Source organism: Rhipicephalus sanguineus, chromosome 2, assembly GCF_013339695.2.
Source record: "Rhipicephalus sanguineus isolate Rsan-2018 chromosome 2, BIME_Rsan_1.4, whole genome shotgun sequence".
Lineage (NCBI taxonomy): Eukaryota > Metazoa > Arthropoda > Arachnida > Ixodida > Ixodidae > Rhipicephalus > Rhipicephalus sanguineus.
Window position 1 is genome coordinate 47,206,665 of NC_051177.1, and position 18,072 is coordinate 47,224,736.

At 43.4% G+C, this 18,072-nt stretch overlaps 1 protein-coding gene across 2 annotated transcripts in view; it reads left to right on the plus strand.

Annotated features, from left to right (window-relative positions):
• The window catches only part of LOC119382879 (uncharacterized), a 476,078-nt gene that overhangs the window by 444,730 nt on the left and 13,276 nt on the right, over positions 1-18,072 (plus strand). For both annotated transcript variants that reach the window (XM_037650771.2, XM_037650772.2), the window contains 13 exons: positions 689-791; positions 2,494-2,545; positions 4,491-4,604; positions 5,813-5,920; positions 6,673-6,804; positions 7,251-7,370; positions 11,099-11,235; positions 13,175-13,397; positions 14,214-14,297; positions 14,385-14,492; positions 15,673-15,805; positions 16,354-16,487; positions 17,040-17,354. In XM_037650771.2, the coding sequence (XP_037506699.1) occupies positions 689-791; positions 2,494-2,545; positions 4,491-4,604; positions 5,813-5,920; positions 6,673-6,804; positions 7,251-7,370; positions 11,099-11,235; positions 13,175-13,397; positions 14,214-14,297; positions 14,385-14,492; positions 15,673-15,805; positions 16,354-16,487; positions 17,040-17,354 (1,763 nt within the window). The remainder of the gene's footprint in view (positions 1-688; positions 792-2,493; positions 2,546-4,490; positions 4,605-5,812; positions 5,921-6,672; positions 6,805-7,250; positions 7,371-11,098; positions 11,236-13,174; positions 13,398-14,213; positions 14,298-14,384; positions 14,493-15,672; positions 15,806-16,353; positions 16,488-17,039; positions 17,355-18,072) is intronic.

The window sequence follows — 18,072 nt, forward strand, 5'->3', positions numbered from 1 at the left end:
GAAATACAGCCGTTGGCTGAGGACGCATTCGATGCGTGCTTTCCTGTGAGGTGTGGCTTCATGGCAATACGTGCCGCATTGCAGTGAAGCTGCATTGCACTTTGATAGGAAGTCGCCAGCGGAAAATATCGCTCGCTCAGCGTACTAAACGGGATTGTCCCTGAACTTCAGTTTGAACTCGTACATTTGTGCGGGGGTTGCCTTAGCTTCCACTACTACCTGCCAAATATCCCGATTTTTGCGGGAGACTCCCGAATTTTGACCAATTCGCGATTATACGAACGCGGCCGCAAATATCTCTAAAAACTGCCCTTTTAGGCGCTGCGCGCTGTAAACAGTGCCTTCATGCAAAGTACAGTACGTACAAAGGCTCATTTTATTTTTCTCAGAAAAGCAATAATAGTAAGTTAATAACGTTATCGTGTCACGCGCTTCGAGAGGTTTTCTTAAGGCAGCTTTGCCGCATCTAGGAGCATTGTGCGGCGAAGCATCCTAAAAATGGGAAGGGGCCATTGTTGCGGGATATAGTACACTTTGTTCCTTAATTGCGCGTACACGTCGTGTAATTAAGAGCGGAAGTGTGGTCGCCGATATTTAAAAATTTTACTGGCAGCCGTTCAGGGCTGTTTATGACGTCGCTGTAGCCCCGTAAAAGAAAAATTTTCTTTTGATCTCTTTCATCCTGAAGGTGGCCCTAGCGAACACAAACTCCAGCCTGGGGATCAGATACTTGGCATCAACGGTGAAGATGTCAAGAATGCGCCCCGGGAGCACGTGATTGAGTTGGTCAAGTGAGTTCCGATCCGATCTAGAATAGTTCACACAAGATGAATGCTTGTATTAACGTTGAAGAAGAGGAGGATGTTGTAGGTTGCAGGCAGCTCTAGCCTTGCGAGATATGAAGGCGATTGCCCCGTCCAGTTTCCTCCTTTCAGGTTAAATTGGAAAAGCGATCATTTTTTAAAAGCGGGAAGGTTATCATGAAGGTGTGTGCAGCACGACGCAACAATGCACATGTATTGCATCACTATAATTTAGCTATGCCTCCTACTCATATTTATGCCATTATTATCATCCACCACTCACATACTACCGATACTATTTATAACGTGGCCAAACTGTCTCTCTGAATACTGACAATGCCCAAAAAGGCATTAGTGTCGGAAAAAAGCATCGCTACAAAGCAAAAACCTAGATTCCATTGCTTCGGCTTCAGGAAGGAAACAGCACAGTGCATGTTAGTTTGTTTCTACAGTCTTCCTCTGTACTAATGCTCCGTAATGTCGAATGGAAGCCAGGATCACAAATTTCTCTCTCTTTTTCTTACGACACAGAAAATGAAAAATTTTTAATCCATTCTCTGACTTGCCCTATATAACAGAAACCAGTGTTTCTAGTTGATATTTGTATACATATCAGAGCCAAGGTGTGATGTGGCTAGTGTAATCATTTTTCTTGTTTTCATAGTGATCATTCTCTATAGAGTAAAATGCTAAGATCACAGAGGTGTTCACGAAGTGACCTAATATTTTAGATGTGAAGCATCTTATAGCGGAGTTCAATCCGGTGGTGGTGGTGGTGGTGGTGGTGTGCGGCGTGACCACCCTTACTTCGCATGCGCTAACCTTCTCCAATTCCCCTTTCCACTCCCCCTCTCCACATCACCTCTCCTCTTCCCTTTCCCTCTCCCATTTCCCATACACCCTCCCCCTCTCCTTTCCCCTCTCATTTTCCCTCTCCACTCCTCCTCTTTCCCCTTCCCATTTTCCCTCCCCCTCTCCCCTTTCCCCTCACCACTCCACCTCTGAAACGCGGGCTCTACATGCCGAAACACTGCTTCGCATCGCCTCATGGTGCCCTTTAGCGGGAGATGGTGCGATTTTTTTATACTAAGCAACATGACCAGTGCTCTTACAAAAACATGTTATTACTTCACATTTTATTTTGTTTCCCCTTATCTGCTTCGAGCTGTAATAAGCCTTACTAGCAACATTGGTGAGTAAGAGAAAGTACTTTGCTCTATGGTCAGAGCCATGCTCCAAACATAACGAGATACCATTTCCCTGCCCTCCTTCTATGCATTGTGCTCAACCACAAGACAACATAGCGATGCAGTAAAGCATGCTTTTCAGTGTCCATACTAAAAATTTATTTTTGTGAGTTGGAAGGATAGAGCATGTCTCCATGAAACTCTCAGAAAATACGAAGAAATAAGTGAAAGTTTATTTAAGGGTGTTTTAGTCCAAGGGTCCAGTTCGGTGTGAACGCTTTAGCATTGCATGCTCTTAACTATATGTTGCTATGAGGCATAGGCCTGGTGTATGTGTAGCCCCACAGAAACAGATGCATCACATCAAATATATTGAACACTTGGATATGCAAAGAGAGTGAGTTTTTGAAAATAAATGTGTGGTTATATTCATGCAGACTCAGTGTATCAGTTTATTTCTTATTGCGTAATCACTGAGTTCTTTTTTTTCTGTATTTGCTAAGATCATGCAAGCTCTCTGTCAAGTTGGTCGTCTGTCAACCTCACGTGAACAATGTAAGTCTCATTTATTTCTCATTGCTCTCATTCTTAAAAAAAAAAAGCACACTTAAGGTGATAGATTCGTAATCTTCCTTAGCTCATAAATTATTATTAGTGGTGTGCGAATATCAAATTTTTCTAATACGAATCGAATACAAATATCCACCTTCGAATATCGAATCAAATATCGAATATCAAAGGAAAAATGCCTCCACAGTAAGAATATTTTATTTAACATGTAGCTATTTGAAAAAAAAACATTAACAGCCTGACTGGCAACATAACATACACTGCTATCTCCAGAACACAATGTCCAGGCTAGCACAATGCACATCACAACGCAAGCAAATATCACGGCACAATAAAAGTAATGACTAGATGCTATCATGAAGAAATATGAGTTGCTCCACATGATCAGGCAGCCGGCACTCCCTTCTAACAGAGACAATCCCCCTGCCACTGAAAAGGCACGCTCGCTTGGAACAGAAGTGGCTGGTATAGGGAGGTACATGGGGCAAAGCTTTGCCAGACTGGGGTATTTGAAGGTGCCTGCAGTCCGCCACCAGTCATATGGGTCACTGTCTTTCTTCAGGAGTGTTCCCGCACAGTGAACGAGTGGTAGTGCGGCACGTTACGGCCGCATAATATTGAAAATGTACGGTTACATGATCGCCAACAGCGCTGCACATCGGAGATGCACCAGCAATAAATCATACCGTATTGGGGCGCTCGTCGCAGGCAGATATCGTGTCTCCGTGTGCTTACGATGTGCATCGCTCCTCTCGGCAACGTTTTTAGCTATACGAACGCAGCAGAAATGTGGAAGACGAGTTATTTTATGCATGATAATCGAATCGCATATTCGAATTTTTGAAATATTCGAAGTTATCGAATATTCGAAACTTTTCGAATACACGATTTTCGAATCGAATACGAATATTTCGAACGTAATATTTGATGAATATTCGAAACTTTCGAATATTCGCACACCCCTAATTATTATCACATTCGTCAAAGCAGGTTATTCCTTCTCACTCATTGCACTCCATGGAATCATGTCTGTTGCATTTTGTGCTCTTCTGCTGTTAAGTGCTGTAGGATTTCTTATACAGTTGAACCCCTTTATAAGAGGCATGCATGGGGGAGAAATTCTTGCCTGTTATATGAGGTGTCTCTTATAAGCAGGGTACTAAGTGATGCATCTTCCTATCAACCCTTACTTTCATGTAGCACACTGGTGTCTCTTATACCCCACGTGTCTCTTATATCAGTGTCTCTTATAAAGGGGTTCAACTGTACATGTCCCCCCCGAAATTTTTCAGTTTTGCTTGCGTATGTATGCACGCGCACATACAAACACACGCACAAACATACACAAAGTATGGTTTAACCCCCCCCCCCCCCCCCGAAAAAAATTTCTGGCTACGCCCCTGCATGTCATGCTATTCAGTGAAAATTCTTGAATGTGCACAATGTTGTAGGTTTTTTCTTGACGTAACTCCTAACTGAAAATGAGTAGTTGCATCCTCCACTAATTGATAAAGTCTTTTCCGTTCATCTTAATCACTAGTAGAAAGAACACATAAACACGACATAACAGTGCAAGTTTGTTCATCTTGTTAGAAATCTAACTTAAGTGAAGTTCATTGGAATCTGTATAAAATGAAACCCCGAAATTGGTAACGAAGTTTGTTAAAAAAGAAAGTTTCTTGTAAGGCATACTTAGATTGTTAGATATTTACATCTCTCACTAGCATTGTGAGAAAACGTGAAATCAAACTCTCCGCAGAGTTATGCAAAAATTATGCCAGTAGTGTATTACTTGATAGTTAAGGCTTGACTAAGCTTCAAAGAAAGCAGCTATGTGATGTCACCTATATCAGTTTCACCTGTGACTTGCACTTCTTGTGTAACTAGTTTCACAGTGCTCACGCATTGTTCTTACGTTTTTCTTTCCCAGACAACACGAAAGTCAGCCCTCCTAACTGCAGCAAAGAAAGCAAAGTTAAAGACAAATCCCTCGAGGGTTCGCTTCGCGGAAGGTGTTGTCATCAATGGTTCACCTCTTTATTCCGTAAGTTTTTGTTTGTAATTTAGGAAGCTCCATTTGACTGGGCCTCTGAGAACATTGTATGACACAGAATGTTTTCAGGTCTATTCTTGAAACCAAAAATCTCATATGGGCTCACTATGTCGGTAGATTAAAAAAAAGAAACACAGCCATATCTTTTACTGAAGTTGCTGTTAGGTCAACCATGCAACCTGCATGCATTCTGTTTTTGCTCTCTCAGTTCAAAAATATACATTCTAGGAACAAACGTGGCGTAAACAAAGTGAACATGTAGACAAAGTAAAATGAGCAAACTAAACTTTTTAAGCTCTGAAGTTCTAATCTTGGGAAGAGTGCAAGCCTGTTGCAATCGCTTTTCACATGATAATTTTGTGGACATTTTTCATATTCGCATTGTGTATTATCAGTTCTAACATTATTGCGTCTTTGTGTACATAGATGGATATGTCTATTATCATGTTATGACAAATATAGCTATGTACACATTCTCCATTCCACTCACCAGTTGCCTGAGATTTTGTCTTTTTTTATAGCGAATCTTGGCAGCACTATCATATTCATGTGGCTCAACAGTCACTACATTGATGTTGCCTGCACTTGCTTTGCATCTTTCTTTGCCTTTTGTTCCTCAAATTATAAGGAAAGAAAAAGTAAATAAAAATCATGTAGCGGGCCATAAATTTTTTATCGTGATGTCTTCCAATGAGATGAAGTATTAGATATTCTAATTTCCAAAGTTGTGCAAGTTATTAATTATTTAGGCAATTAATTTTCACTAGTTCACTAAGCATTGACAAAAAAAAAGTTGTGGTATCCCTGCGATTACCACTGGCAAAACATTATTACTAGTCACATTTTCGTGTCTCATTTTTCATTAGCTTGGCTCCAGTTGGCTGGGACACATTCTATAAGCTTGGTGCTTTGCTGACATCGCAGAAGTTAATTGATTTTGACTTCATTTAGACCACTGCAGTTAGGCCATCTACTTCGGTGTTTTTCTATGCCCATTCATATCTCGATTTCATGAGGTGCCAGTAATGTTGATACTGTGACACCTGGTAAGTAGGTAAATCATTGATCCTCTCTGTGCCCTTATGAATTGACATGTTTTATCACTAGAGAATGTAACTATTATAAGCAGCTATTGTGCCAGTGCCAAATGTGCAGCGTGATGAACGCGCATGTCTGGTTTTTCACTTTTCCCGCCACAGCCATCTACGTTCGAGTCCTGCGTTCCCTTTCTTCCCAATGTTATGAAAGTGTTTCTTGAAAATGGTCAAACCAAGTCTTTCAAGTATGACAGCTCGACCACCGTGCAGGTAAGCCAGCCTTTAGCGTTCAGAAAGTTTCGCACTTTCTGAAGTTGTGACATTGTGTGACGCGCTTTAGCGAGCCCACAATGACAAATCCTGTTTTGAAGCTTAATTAATTTCTTTATTACAAGCTCGGACTGTCATAAACTTGTGTGCCTATAAAGGGCATTGGAGCATGTGACTTAAGAATACACAGGCATCCATGACATCATTCCCCAACTGAAAATATACCTTATTCTTGGTAGGGACAGATGTCAAACTATGAACTGCAATTTCATTGCAATGTTGTTAGAGTTCTGAACTAGTCTTCGTACTTGTGTCTACTGACCCTCATCCACTGAATACTGTGTTTAGTCAGTTTGTGTTTTACTCGAATTCCTAGGCACCAAGGACCCTATATTTTTATCTTCTTACAGGTGTTTGGTTTACACAAATTTAACTGAACTGGTAATAATGAAACATAAATCCGTGTTTTAGCAAACATGCTATTATGGTGTTAATACTATGATTCTTGAAGACTCTTTGTTACGTTTCTGTTCAGAGTGAAGCTTGAAGCTCTTCAAGGTAAGGTTTACATGTGATCATAATGTTACCATGATTAAGAGTATGTACTGAATAGGCACATGTGCTCCTTATGTATAGCTTTATGGCAAACAGAGACTTTCCTTCTACGAGAGTCTGTGTACCTCTGTCATTTACTCCCTTAGGTCGGTCTACAGACTGCAGTTTGAGTACAGAGCGGTACTTTTATATTTCAGGACGTCCTCAACTCTCTCCAAGAGAAACTCTCTGTGAAAGCCATGGAGCATTTCGGCCTTGTAGTGGAACACATTAAGTCAGTTCGTCGGAACAAGCTCACTCTCCTTGATCCAAAGGACTCCCTGGCAAAGGTAGGCTTCTTGCATGCTTTCTTTTCTTTTACGCCACAAAAAGCAAGGAATAACTGTAGGAACCCCAGGAAGTCACCAGGGGCACTAACTCTATTGTTTGGTTGAAACATACAAATGAATAAAGCAAAATTAAAATTCATTTATTTGTTCATTCATACCTCAAAGATCCCAGAGGGTCATTACATGATGGCTGGGGATTTTAAAAAAAAAGGCAGCAGTTTACATTAACCTGATAAGTAATGGATCTTAACAGCTGTTCTGAAGTGGGTTCAGTTCCTTAACCCGGTGATGTGGGTGGGAAGGTCGTCCCAATCTCATGCAGCAGGGTACTCTTGTCCCTCTGTAACTGATGCCTCTAACCTCAACTCATTTATTTTTTCAGTGTTATCGCGCCACCAAGAAGATGAAATTGATCCCAGTATCTTAACCTTCATTCCGTTATGCAGATTGCAGCACGGCCTGGTGCTCACCACTTGCGGTGCTTGTTTCGAGTTGCCTTCGTGCCGCTTGATGCGTATGACCTGCTGCAAAAGGACCCTGTTGCCTTTGAGTACCTCTTCATGCAGGCATGTCTAGCCTCTCCTAATGGTGCCACTCTGTTCTTTTCCTGTGTTGGCCATTACGCCTTAAAGGGCCCCTAAACTACCTCCAATAGTTTTTTAACATTTCAAGTAGGTGCACGCATCGAGTTGGAATGCCATCGTGATCAACAGTGTCAAACACGGCAGCGCTATGAGCCACAGATGCTCCACAAATTCTAAGACACAATCCCTTCTCCTCTCTGGGCCTTCTGGCAATCCTCAGCCACTCAGTGTTTGCCGTGACGTCAACATTGTCGTCTGCTCATGTCATCCACAAAAAGAACCTGTTTGTCTGCGCACAGGTACGTGCGCTCGCTGCTCTTCCTCCTCACACGGTGAGGAGGAGCACTCGGCCAGGAGGAGAGACTGGTTGACAAACGGTGCATCGCGTAATAATTAGTGTACGCTTTACGGGTGGTTTCGCGGAACGTAATTTTTTTTCACCAACGCTCTTACAATAATGGTCTTGCTCACAAAAGCGTGCTATCGGAGAGTAAACCTGCAGTATAGTTCAGCGATCCCTTTTGAAAGCTACCTGCGCGATTTATTCTTGTAACGATGGTGCTTTACAAGCGAAACTGTGCTACTCTTAGTTAAGCCGGTTAGCTACGCCTGCGACGTAAAGGACACGGGCGCGAGTACTGTTTACTTACGTGCCATGTATTATGTGCAGCTGAATGCCTCGTGTCCAAATAAATTTGGGGACATCAAACACTGAAATGAAAGCACGAAATTCTGGCCAGCTGTTGAGGAGCACCGTGCCATTTATTACCTTTTGAAGACGAAATCTCGAAGGCGTGGTTGCCATCAAAAGCACTAAAGCTTAATACTACGTTGAAAGTGGCAAAGCATGCTGATTGCTTGTGCTTGAAAGCACTACCTTGCACTAGAATTTCGTCAAAGGAAGCGCTCAAAGGTATGAAGTGCACCCCCACACAAAGCTCGCGCCTGCCTTCAACCCAGCTGCGTGTTACGCAAATTAGGTTCGCAAAATGAAATAGGTGGGCATCACACTGTAGAATACACGCTGTTAGTGTACTTACTCGCCATTTCACTCGGCTCCTAGTTTTTTGCTTGAATCACAGTTATCCACTCGCGGCGAAGCTGAAAACACCACACCGGCACTACTTCCGTGGCGCGTCGTAATCGTCGCAGACAACGCTAATATCCTCTTGTTGCGCAGCTTGTTTTGGCATCCAGAGACGACGCAGTAGTGCCCAGACGAGCTCTTATACGCTGAAACGGCGTGAACGGGTACTTTTTTTCGCACTTTAAAGCTTCAGAACTGCAGCTTGCCCTTTACTCGGTGCAGCCCGCGCGCGCCTTGGCAGCCCCGGTCAGCCCGGCGTCTGGGTGCGAGAGTATCCGCTCGGCTCGCCAGCAGTGAAGGAAAGAGTGAAGGCCTCTTTTGTGTCATGAAACGTGTGTAACTCCGCTATTACGGCACCGTTTCGAATAATTCTCACAGCTACGTGTTCGTTGAAGGCCCGTGCACAACTGCAACACCACAACTAAATTTTGACCTCTGGGTGGTTTACGGGCCCTTTAACTTGTGTTAGCCTGTGCCAAGCTTTGCAATACAGTCAAGTTGAAATATTATTTTAAGCATAGTATAATTTGTTTGCTCACTTCCTGGTTATCTAAGATTCTTGACATAACCACATGTGCTCCATCGAATGCTAGCTATTGTCGTCAGGTGAGAGAATACGTAAATGGCATGCCAAAAGTGAAAACACCAGTTGTGATACACGAAATGGTGCATTATTTGTATCACGATAGGTGTGCACTATATTTTGGTAACCATAGATTCCCACAACGGTGTCATGGGGTGTAGCCTCAATGTCCCTTGTTGAGTTGTCAATGCTAACAGCGGTGACCATATTTGCATTGGAAATGTAAGCCCCCGTCAGCAAAAATAAGTTAATATGTTCGGTGCTGAAGGCGTTTTCAAAATGCCTTCAGCACTGGCCATATTATGCAACTCGTGAAGAATGTGTCTCACAGCAATACCTGCCTTCCACCAAGCCACCATAAGATCTAATGTCGAGTTTTACATGATAGAAACCACAAACGTAGGTTTATTCATGAGGCCCGTACACTAACTTCAACCAGTGAGAATCGGAATCGGAAACGTTTTTATTTTTCAATGAAATTGTTGGGCGTCCTTCAGGCAAAAAGCTGCACTATACAGCTTGAATGTGCCTGAAGGCCCTCACATGGCAGCAGTAACACTAAAACCAGCATACAGACACATGTTTAACATATATCCAAATTCAATACTCTATTTCAATGCAACTGAAGCATGTTGAATAACACTCGTGTTTTCCTACATACACATGGTATTTATAAACAACATAGAAATCTAATACATTTAGCGTGAGGAAATGTCAAAATACATTGTTACACATTAGAAACAGTGGTATTTACATCACTAAGAAAAGCACTACCATAAACACGGCTATGATGCACAATATGATGATACTACACTGTAAATTGAAACACTGAGCTCGAAATAGATATTCCAAAATAAAACAATGCAGAAATGTAAGAACAGTTTCGTTTATGTCGTCATTCCGATTTGCAAAAGTACTCTCTAATTTTTTCATGTGTTTCCGTGAGTTTCCATGTGTTTAAAAGGTTTACAAGAGGAACACTAAAATTTTCTTTCAATTTTCTCTGGAATGATGAAATTTGTGGCAATCCTGTTTGGTTGTGCTTAGCACAAGAAACGACCCAGTGCATATTTGCCTTTTCTAATATTTTAGATATTCCATAGTCCATTTCTTGTTGTTTATGTTTAAAGGGGTCATAAAGCACCCCTTGGGCTTGTTGAAAAAACACATCCTGCGGAAAGCTGACATGGCTATGAACTGCTCAGCCAAATATTGTAGTTGTGCACACCGTGTAAAGGCTGCAAGCGGAGCGCGAAGTTGCTGTTTTCTCAGGAACTCTCTTTTCAAACAGAGGCCGGTTCTCACTCTCGTCGGTGGCCGGAGCGCCTGCCGGCTGACGTCGCGTATCTGCTTCTCCGCGTCACAAAAGACATAGCATCTTCATTGGCTGACAGCCGACATAAATCGAGAGCGGCGTTCGGATCAGATGCGCTTCTTGTCACGGGGTGCCGCCACTTGTCGGCGCCGCACTCCTCAGTCTGCTAACTTTACACGGTAGCCACACTCGCGCAAGCGAATCACAAAGGGAGAGCAATCGCGTTTCACGACGCGCGCTGACATAACTTCTTTCCCCCACGCCATCCCTCCCTGTGTTGCTTCCAGTGCGCTCGTCGGGACGAGAAAAGAGAGAAAGCGCTGAGAGCGTGCGCCAAACCCCCGTAACTCCGCTCGTTCTTGACGGATTCGAGAAATTTTTGCGGCAATCCATTCGGGGGGCAGTAAACTCCGATACTGAGGTCATTAGATCATTACTTGGCAAAGTGGTTCCTGACCCCTTTAATAGGCAGACTCTGTAAGTTGAACCCCTTTATAATTAAGAGACACTGATGCAAGAGACAGTGGGGTATAAGAGACACCAGTGCACCTACATTAAATAGAGGTTGCTCAGAGGATGAGAACCCTGCTTATAAGAGACATCTTGTATAAGGGACAAGAACTGCTCCCTGATGCATGTCTCTTATAAAGGGGTTATGTGCACATGTGGTGTCATGTTGCTAGACGTAAGCCTAACTGTTTTTATAACACCCTTTTTACTTGCAGTGCTGCAATGACATGGTACAGGAGAGGTTTGCTCCCGAACTCAAATATGATGTGGCCCTCAAGCTAGCCGCCTTGCATATCCACCTGCACGCTCTCAGCAGTGGCATCCAGGGCAAGGTCACCATCAAGTCAGTCGAGTAAGCTGCTGCTTATTCTTCCACAGCACTCTCATTCTGAACGACATATCTGTGCAACACAGATGTTGCAGCGGTTTGTCTACCTTTTCTTTTTTTTCCTACCGTATGTACCAAGTCCTAGTAACACTTAAGCCCTATAGGTTTTTGTGATGACGTTTGACTTCACCTGATCTGTTGTCTGCCCTAAATTGCTGCTGAAATTGGTTGCCAGAACATCATGATCCTCACATACTGATAGAGGAACCAGTTGCATTGCCAGATTCTGCAACAACAGTCATATGGCCTACAGATCGCATTAGCTACCACCTTGTTCCACATACTGACACATGCGCAGCTCCACCTTTCTTTCATTCTCTCTTTCACTGGTGTGCATGTGCCTGCCTGCTCAGAAGTGTACAGTGCTGTGATACAGTAAAAGCTCGTTAATGCGAACTTGAAGGGGTCTATAATATTTTTTTAATTAAGCGGAGTTCGAATTAGCAGGAAAGCGCTAGAATGAACAGACACTAGAACCCAGAGAAGCCACCTCTGAACTCGTTCCCACAAATTAGGCGATACTACCCGTTTGTGGCAGGTAATTTCGTAAATTAAGTTCATGCTCTCACAGCAAACAGAACTTATTGATCAGTCAGTGATACACCGGAAACAAGCAGCGGCTTGCATTCACGTGAGCAGTGAGCCTTAATGCCAAAATATACGAAGCTCGAAGCTATTTGTGCTCCAAAACACATTCATTTACATGGAAGAGTTAACGCAATCAAAATTTAGTCTTTCTTTCATAGTTTATTTAGAACATTATTCAAATTGTCCAAGGGGACACGGCTAAAGGCAAACATTGCCTGACTGGGCCGTGTCACCCATACAGCAGTAGCAGCAGACAGACGACATTTACAACCATAAAAGCATACATGGAAATCAATTACTCCACAACTCTACTTGTTTTACACAGATGAAAGTAATGAGTAATTTGGGTGATCATTCTGGGTTAATTTCTGTGAGGATGGACGAAAGCCGGGGGGTTGTCAGTTCGAATTAAGCGTTGTAAATACCGACGCGTTCAAATCATCGAAAGTTTCCCTTCCATAGAAATACATAGGGCTGTGCTGGGACCAGGGTGTCAGTTTGAATTAACTGTTAGTACGGATTAACAGAGTTTGAATTAACGAGCTTTTACTGTATAATTATGGCCTCTTTTATCTGTGTCAGTTTTATAGCAGCGTGCAACACCTTCAGCAACATTGACCCTGCTACGCAAGTTTCCACAATGAATGTTGATGGTCATCGAGTACAGTAAAAAAAAATGCAGAGCCAACCAGGGAAGTTTTTGAATTACATATGTAAGCCACTACGAGGTTAAATATGGTTGTGACTACGAAAACTTATCCACGAAACTTTTCAAGTTGATGAAACTCAAAAATATCACTTTGTCCTGTATTCTGTGCTCCAAAAATTTTATTCAGGTGGACATGTATGTGTGTGGCTAGTGGCATAGCCAGGTTTTTTTGTTTTTTTTTTTTGCTTCTTTTTTCTTTTTCCTTAGAAGGGCATGCCCATAAGTGTGAAGTGGGTGCTGAGAACGCAGGTGCTTTCGTCAAGTGCCGCTTTGTACTAGGTATTCTGCGGTGGACAGAAACTTCGGGAGCGGCACGTGCCTAGTACACCGCACCCGGGTTACGTTTCTGTGTGTGACAGACATGTTTGCCTACAGACATGCAACAAGAGCACAAGCTCTTAGTATTAAAACATTAACCAGCATTGAGGTTTCTCTGTAGATACCTGAAATCTACTAGTGCATGAAATTCTCGGTGACAGTTGCCAGCACTTTAATTCAGACTGCATGGAACTATAGGACCACGTATGATCACGTATGAAGATAACTTAGAGTGGTGGAGCAGGGAGCATGCGCATTGAACACTCGCAATGCCCCTGTCTCGCGCAGGCGGGAGAGTGGACTCAAGCGGTTTGTGCCCGGCTCGCTGCTGGAGACGATGAAGCGTAAAGAGCTGCGCAAGCTGCTGAGTCACTTCCTCAAGCAAAACCAGGCAACGCTGTGTGCCCCTGGACAGAAGCAGCTGACACCCCTGCAGGCCAAACTGCACTACCTCAAGGTCATCAGTGAGCTCTCCAGCTACGGTGCCAAGGTGTTCGCCACCAGCACCAAGGTAGGCTGCCACTTGTAAGAGAGTGACAACTTTTTTTAGTGACTACTGCTACCACAGACCTGTAGAGAAATTTCTACATGTCTTCGCTGTTATACTACCGTAATTAGATTTACAAGAAGATTCCAAATTATTGCATTTTCATTGTTACAACAGCCTATAGGCAATGTTAGCCAACATCAGCCAGCAAATTGGCTTGTAGCTTGAACCAGCTGCCTCCCAATCGGCTCCCAACTGGGACCAGTTGGCCTGCAGCTGGGACTAGTCGGTCTGTATTTGGGACCATTTGCTTTTAGTTCAACTGGTCATGGTCCTAGTTGGTGACTAGTTGGCTTGTAACTGGAACCAGCCGCATCCCAGTTACCTCTTAATTGGTACACTTGGCCTGTAACTGGTCCCAGTTGGTCTTCAACTGGTCCCAGTCAGTCTGTAATTGGCCCCAGTTGGTCTTCAACTTGGGCCAGTTAGTTTCCAACTGAGACCAGTTGATGCCAGTTAATACCAGTTAAAGCCAGTTAAATTCCCAGTTGCACATTTCCACCTGGGGTGCTAGTAGTATGCGAGTTAATGCGGTATGCATGCAACTGGGCTATGTGAGCTGCCTTGCTGAATAAGGCCTCTTCTTGATACATGTTGAATGTGGTCAGAAATTATCATGAACAACATCATGCCCTGTTACAGAATGTAGGTGGAACAGGTCCCAAAAGGACATTCTCTTTAGGAAAAACTAAAGGATTCAGCCACAACAAACTGCTTTCTTGCTTGTGTAGCTTGGTTGTACATGCAGTGATTGAATGGCGCTCATTTCATGCCGTACAGGACTCAAGCACGGAGACGGGGATAATGATAAGCCCAAAGTTCGGAATCAGCCAGATCAACAATGCGCGAGGAACAGTGCCTATTGTGAGTGTTGAGGCCTTTTTATTTTTCTCGTTCTCAGTGTGCAAGGCAGACTGCGAGATTCTCACCCGGTGCTTTTCGTTTTTTTAGCAACCTGTAACATTGGCTCAAATAGAAGAGGTGTCATCCGTCACAGTCACAAGGGACGATGACCTTGCCTGCCATGTTGAGATCAACATCAAAGACCCAGACAAAGAGGTGTGTGCTTTTACAAATTTGTGTGTTGACAAAACTTGTGTCTTTAGGTACCATACAACGGATTAGAATTGCATCTTTATTAGCACGAGTCCTTTCTTTTGCATTTTGCTGATGACCAATTCGACGAACACTTGCTGTTATTGTGATACTATTGTAGCCATTGTGCATGATGCATTTTCATATGTGTGAACATTGTCTGGAATTGCACGACGATAAGGATGTTCACTCAGGTTGCATGTATGACATAGACGGGACAGTGTTGTACATTCTCTTATCTCCACAAACACTGGAGATGTTGTTTCAGAATGTACAATGACAAATTTTTACATATATACTAAACTGATACGAGCTGCGACATTAGATTCGATAACTGCCAACTGCTTTGATTGCTATCATTTGCACTTAAGTGATCTGTTGCTTTCTTGGAACAAGTTTAGCAACAAAGTGTTAGCTTTGTCATTCACTATTTTTGGTAATGTTTCCTAATCCTTCGCCATCACTACAAGGCGACAGCACAAATTACAGGGGAAAGCATCTGGTAGTATAATTATTGAACTTGGCAGGAAGTTGCCAAAACACCTATGACTGCCTTTTACAGCTACTGTGACGAGAAGCCTCCTCATTCTTTTCTTGCTTCTTGTTTGCTTGCTTGTGTGCTCTTGCATGTGCTTCTGTTGTGCCATCCTCCACAAGTCACCAACTTCCACTTTTAAAGGGGGCAAGAAGCTACATCTGTTCATCAGCATGCATCATGACATTGAGCACTTTCTTTTATTTCTTTGAATGTTCAGCTTACAATCAGTGTGATCGCAAGCGTGTTGGTGTAAATCTATACTGTGCAATTCTGAAACTATAGAGCGCAGCGCGGGCATGTCGCAGCTTCCCGCAACGGCTGCGGTAACTGTGCAGCTCATGATGCTCAAATGAGCCAGCGCTGTGGACTTCGTGTTTATGACGCAGTCATTTTGGATTATGGCATCATTTTTCAAGAGAAGGGCGAGCCATTTCTAGCTGACTTTGAAAGTTAATTGTGAATTCCAGGCCGCGTGGTGCGCTATAATGTTTCGCTCACATGTTCTCAGGAGCCTCAACTACCGATTGGCAGCATTATTCTTTTACCACTCTCAAAAAATGCTGCAGGGCCCCTTTTAATCATCAGTTCTTTTTTTATGTCGAACAGAATCTCAAATTTGGACTGGATGACCATGAAACAGCTGAGCTGGTGTTCATCCTCAAGGGGTACCACAAACTGTTGGCATCACGAGACCTTCCTGTTCACTGGGAGACGGAGGATCCATGGAAAGTCGAGACGGGTGAGTCAGCATGGACTGGTCTCGGTAGAAATTGTGTCATTTTGCACTTTGTTGTGTTGAGAACACTCGGGTGCAGAATGTCAAAGAACTTCTGTGAGGATTTCATCCTTAGTTACTGATAAGAATCACTTCCAAGCTTTCCCCACCAGTATTAAGAACGAAGACGTAAAGACTTGTGCGATATCATTTACCTTGCATTAATAATATGATATACCTTACAAGCATACAAGAGACTGAATGGATGCATAGTTCAGTCTCTTGCAGACTTAATTTTCTTCTTGAAAAGCATCACTTGTGCTAAGCACAGATTAAACATTGACATGTGTGTACTGCATCATAGGTGCACATTTTTGAATCCTTTGTGCTATCTTGAGCATTAGATCTGACTTCAGCAGAATGCTTAAAGGCAGTGATAGTATGGTCGCTTGTTGCAATATTGCTCGGGTATTTGTTAATACTCTTGCTGCCTGCAACAGTCAAGTGAACTGATTAACTAATTACTCTATTGGTGTAAAGTAATCCTTACCCATTGTGTGGCACACATGCAGCACCATGCTTCCACGGAACCCACATTGTGTGCCCAACTCCCTGGAGTTATACACCTTCGGAGGAGACTCCAAATTGCCCAATGGTGAAGAGCGTGGATCTGGCCCTGCCGCCTCCAGCTTATGTTCCTTGCGAGGTAAGCTTGCCAAGCTTATGTTATGCGGACTAATTACTTTGGCTGTTACTGTACACTGCTGGCTCGTCATTGTGGTGTTATGTTCTACTGAGTGCACAAAGGAATGCTGTCATTGCAGTGTAGACAAACTCATGAGACTACATTTGGGTCAATATGAGCACTAGGGTATTACGAAAAGGCCAACAGGTTAATGGAAAGGACCAAAGGTGTTGATAGCTCCATATTAAGCTACACCTTTACCTGAAGATTACACCAACCAAGCTCGGTAATTTACTATATATGTTTCCTTTTTTTTACCATGTGATTCAGTCATGTGATGGCAGCTCAGATACAGTTGTGTTGCAAGCTTGTAAAGAAAGCACGGACTATTCCCGTAAATCCAATAGCTCTCTAAAAATTGTGTTGAGAATGGGAGTGATTGAGTGATCGGTTTAAATTTTCCTCAACAGCACACGTTAGCAGGAGAAGAACAATAAGACTGGGGCAAGAAAGAGCGTAGTATGTAGAACACAAAACTGACACATTTGTTACACAACCCGTTTGTTTTTGCAGCTGCCTGACCGTGGCATGTCGCGAAGCAGCTCGCGGGAGCAGTGCTCTCTGGTGGCCCTTTCCAACTCGGTGGACCACAACATGAACGAGACGAGTCCTTTGCAGCCACTCAGCCCGAGCCGCGTCCTTCGCTCACCTGTGCTCGGTGCCAGCAAGATGGAACAACGCTCCCTGCTGCTGACGTCCAATGGCCACCAGCAGGCATCAGACTCCGCGTCTTCCACAGCAGACGACGACTCCGAGGAGCGATCGGTCAAGTTCGACATCATGGATGATGACGATGAAGAGGAGGAGGAGGAGCCTGTTGTACTTGAAGTGAGTGTGGGCCCGCTATCAGCGCAACTATGAAAGACAGTGAGCGTGTGTGTGTTGCCATGGCACACAAAGCTGTGCACAATGTTCAAAGTTATATAAAAAGTATTTATACATTATGTGAAGGCTTACAAAGGGGCAGCTGCACAGCCATGTTATACTTATAGCTTTTTAAAGTAATTGTTACTCTGAAGGCTCGTTCACACCTGCGACTAGCGCCGGTCAAGTGACTGCTTTGGCTGAGTCTCTTGCTGCTCGATTTAGTCACGCAACTGCAGTCACAAACCTCTGAACCAATCACATGCACAGCAACAGGACATCAGCTTATTTTATGGAGCAATGGCAATGTGAGCCAACCATAGGCGAGCAGACACGAATTCCGTGTGGCAATGGGTTAAGTCGTACACAGGTGTGAACATCGGTCACCTTGAGTCGCATTTTGGTAGCCTGTCACAAATAGCCACGCGACCAGTGCAAATCACAGGTGTGAATGAGCCTTGAGATAAGTCAGCTTTTTGCAAAATAATGAAGGCATGCAACCATTTTCTGTTAGTTTCCCGCAACACAAATAAGTCTCCCTTGATGCACATGAAATGTGTGCATTCCAGTCTAGTTATGATATTGCAGCTTATGTGGGCTAGTCTATAATGAAGGGTATTATCAGCTATTAAAAGCACATGAATCAATGTCTAATGCACGGTTATAACAATCGTCGTTTATT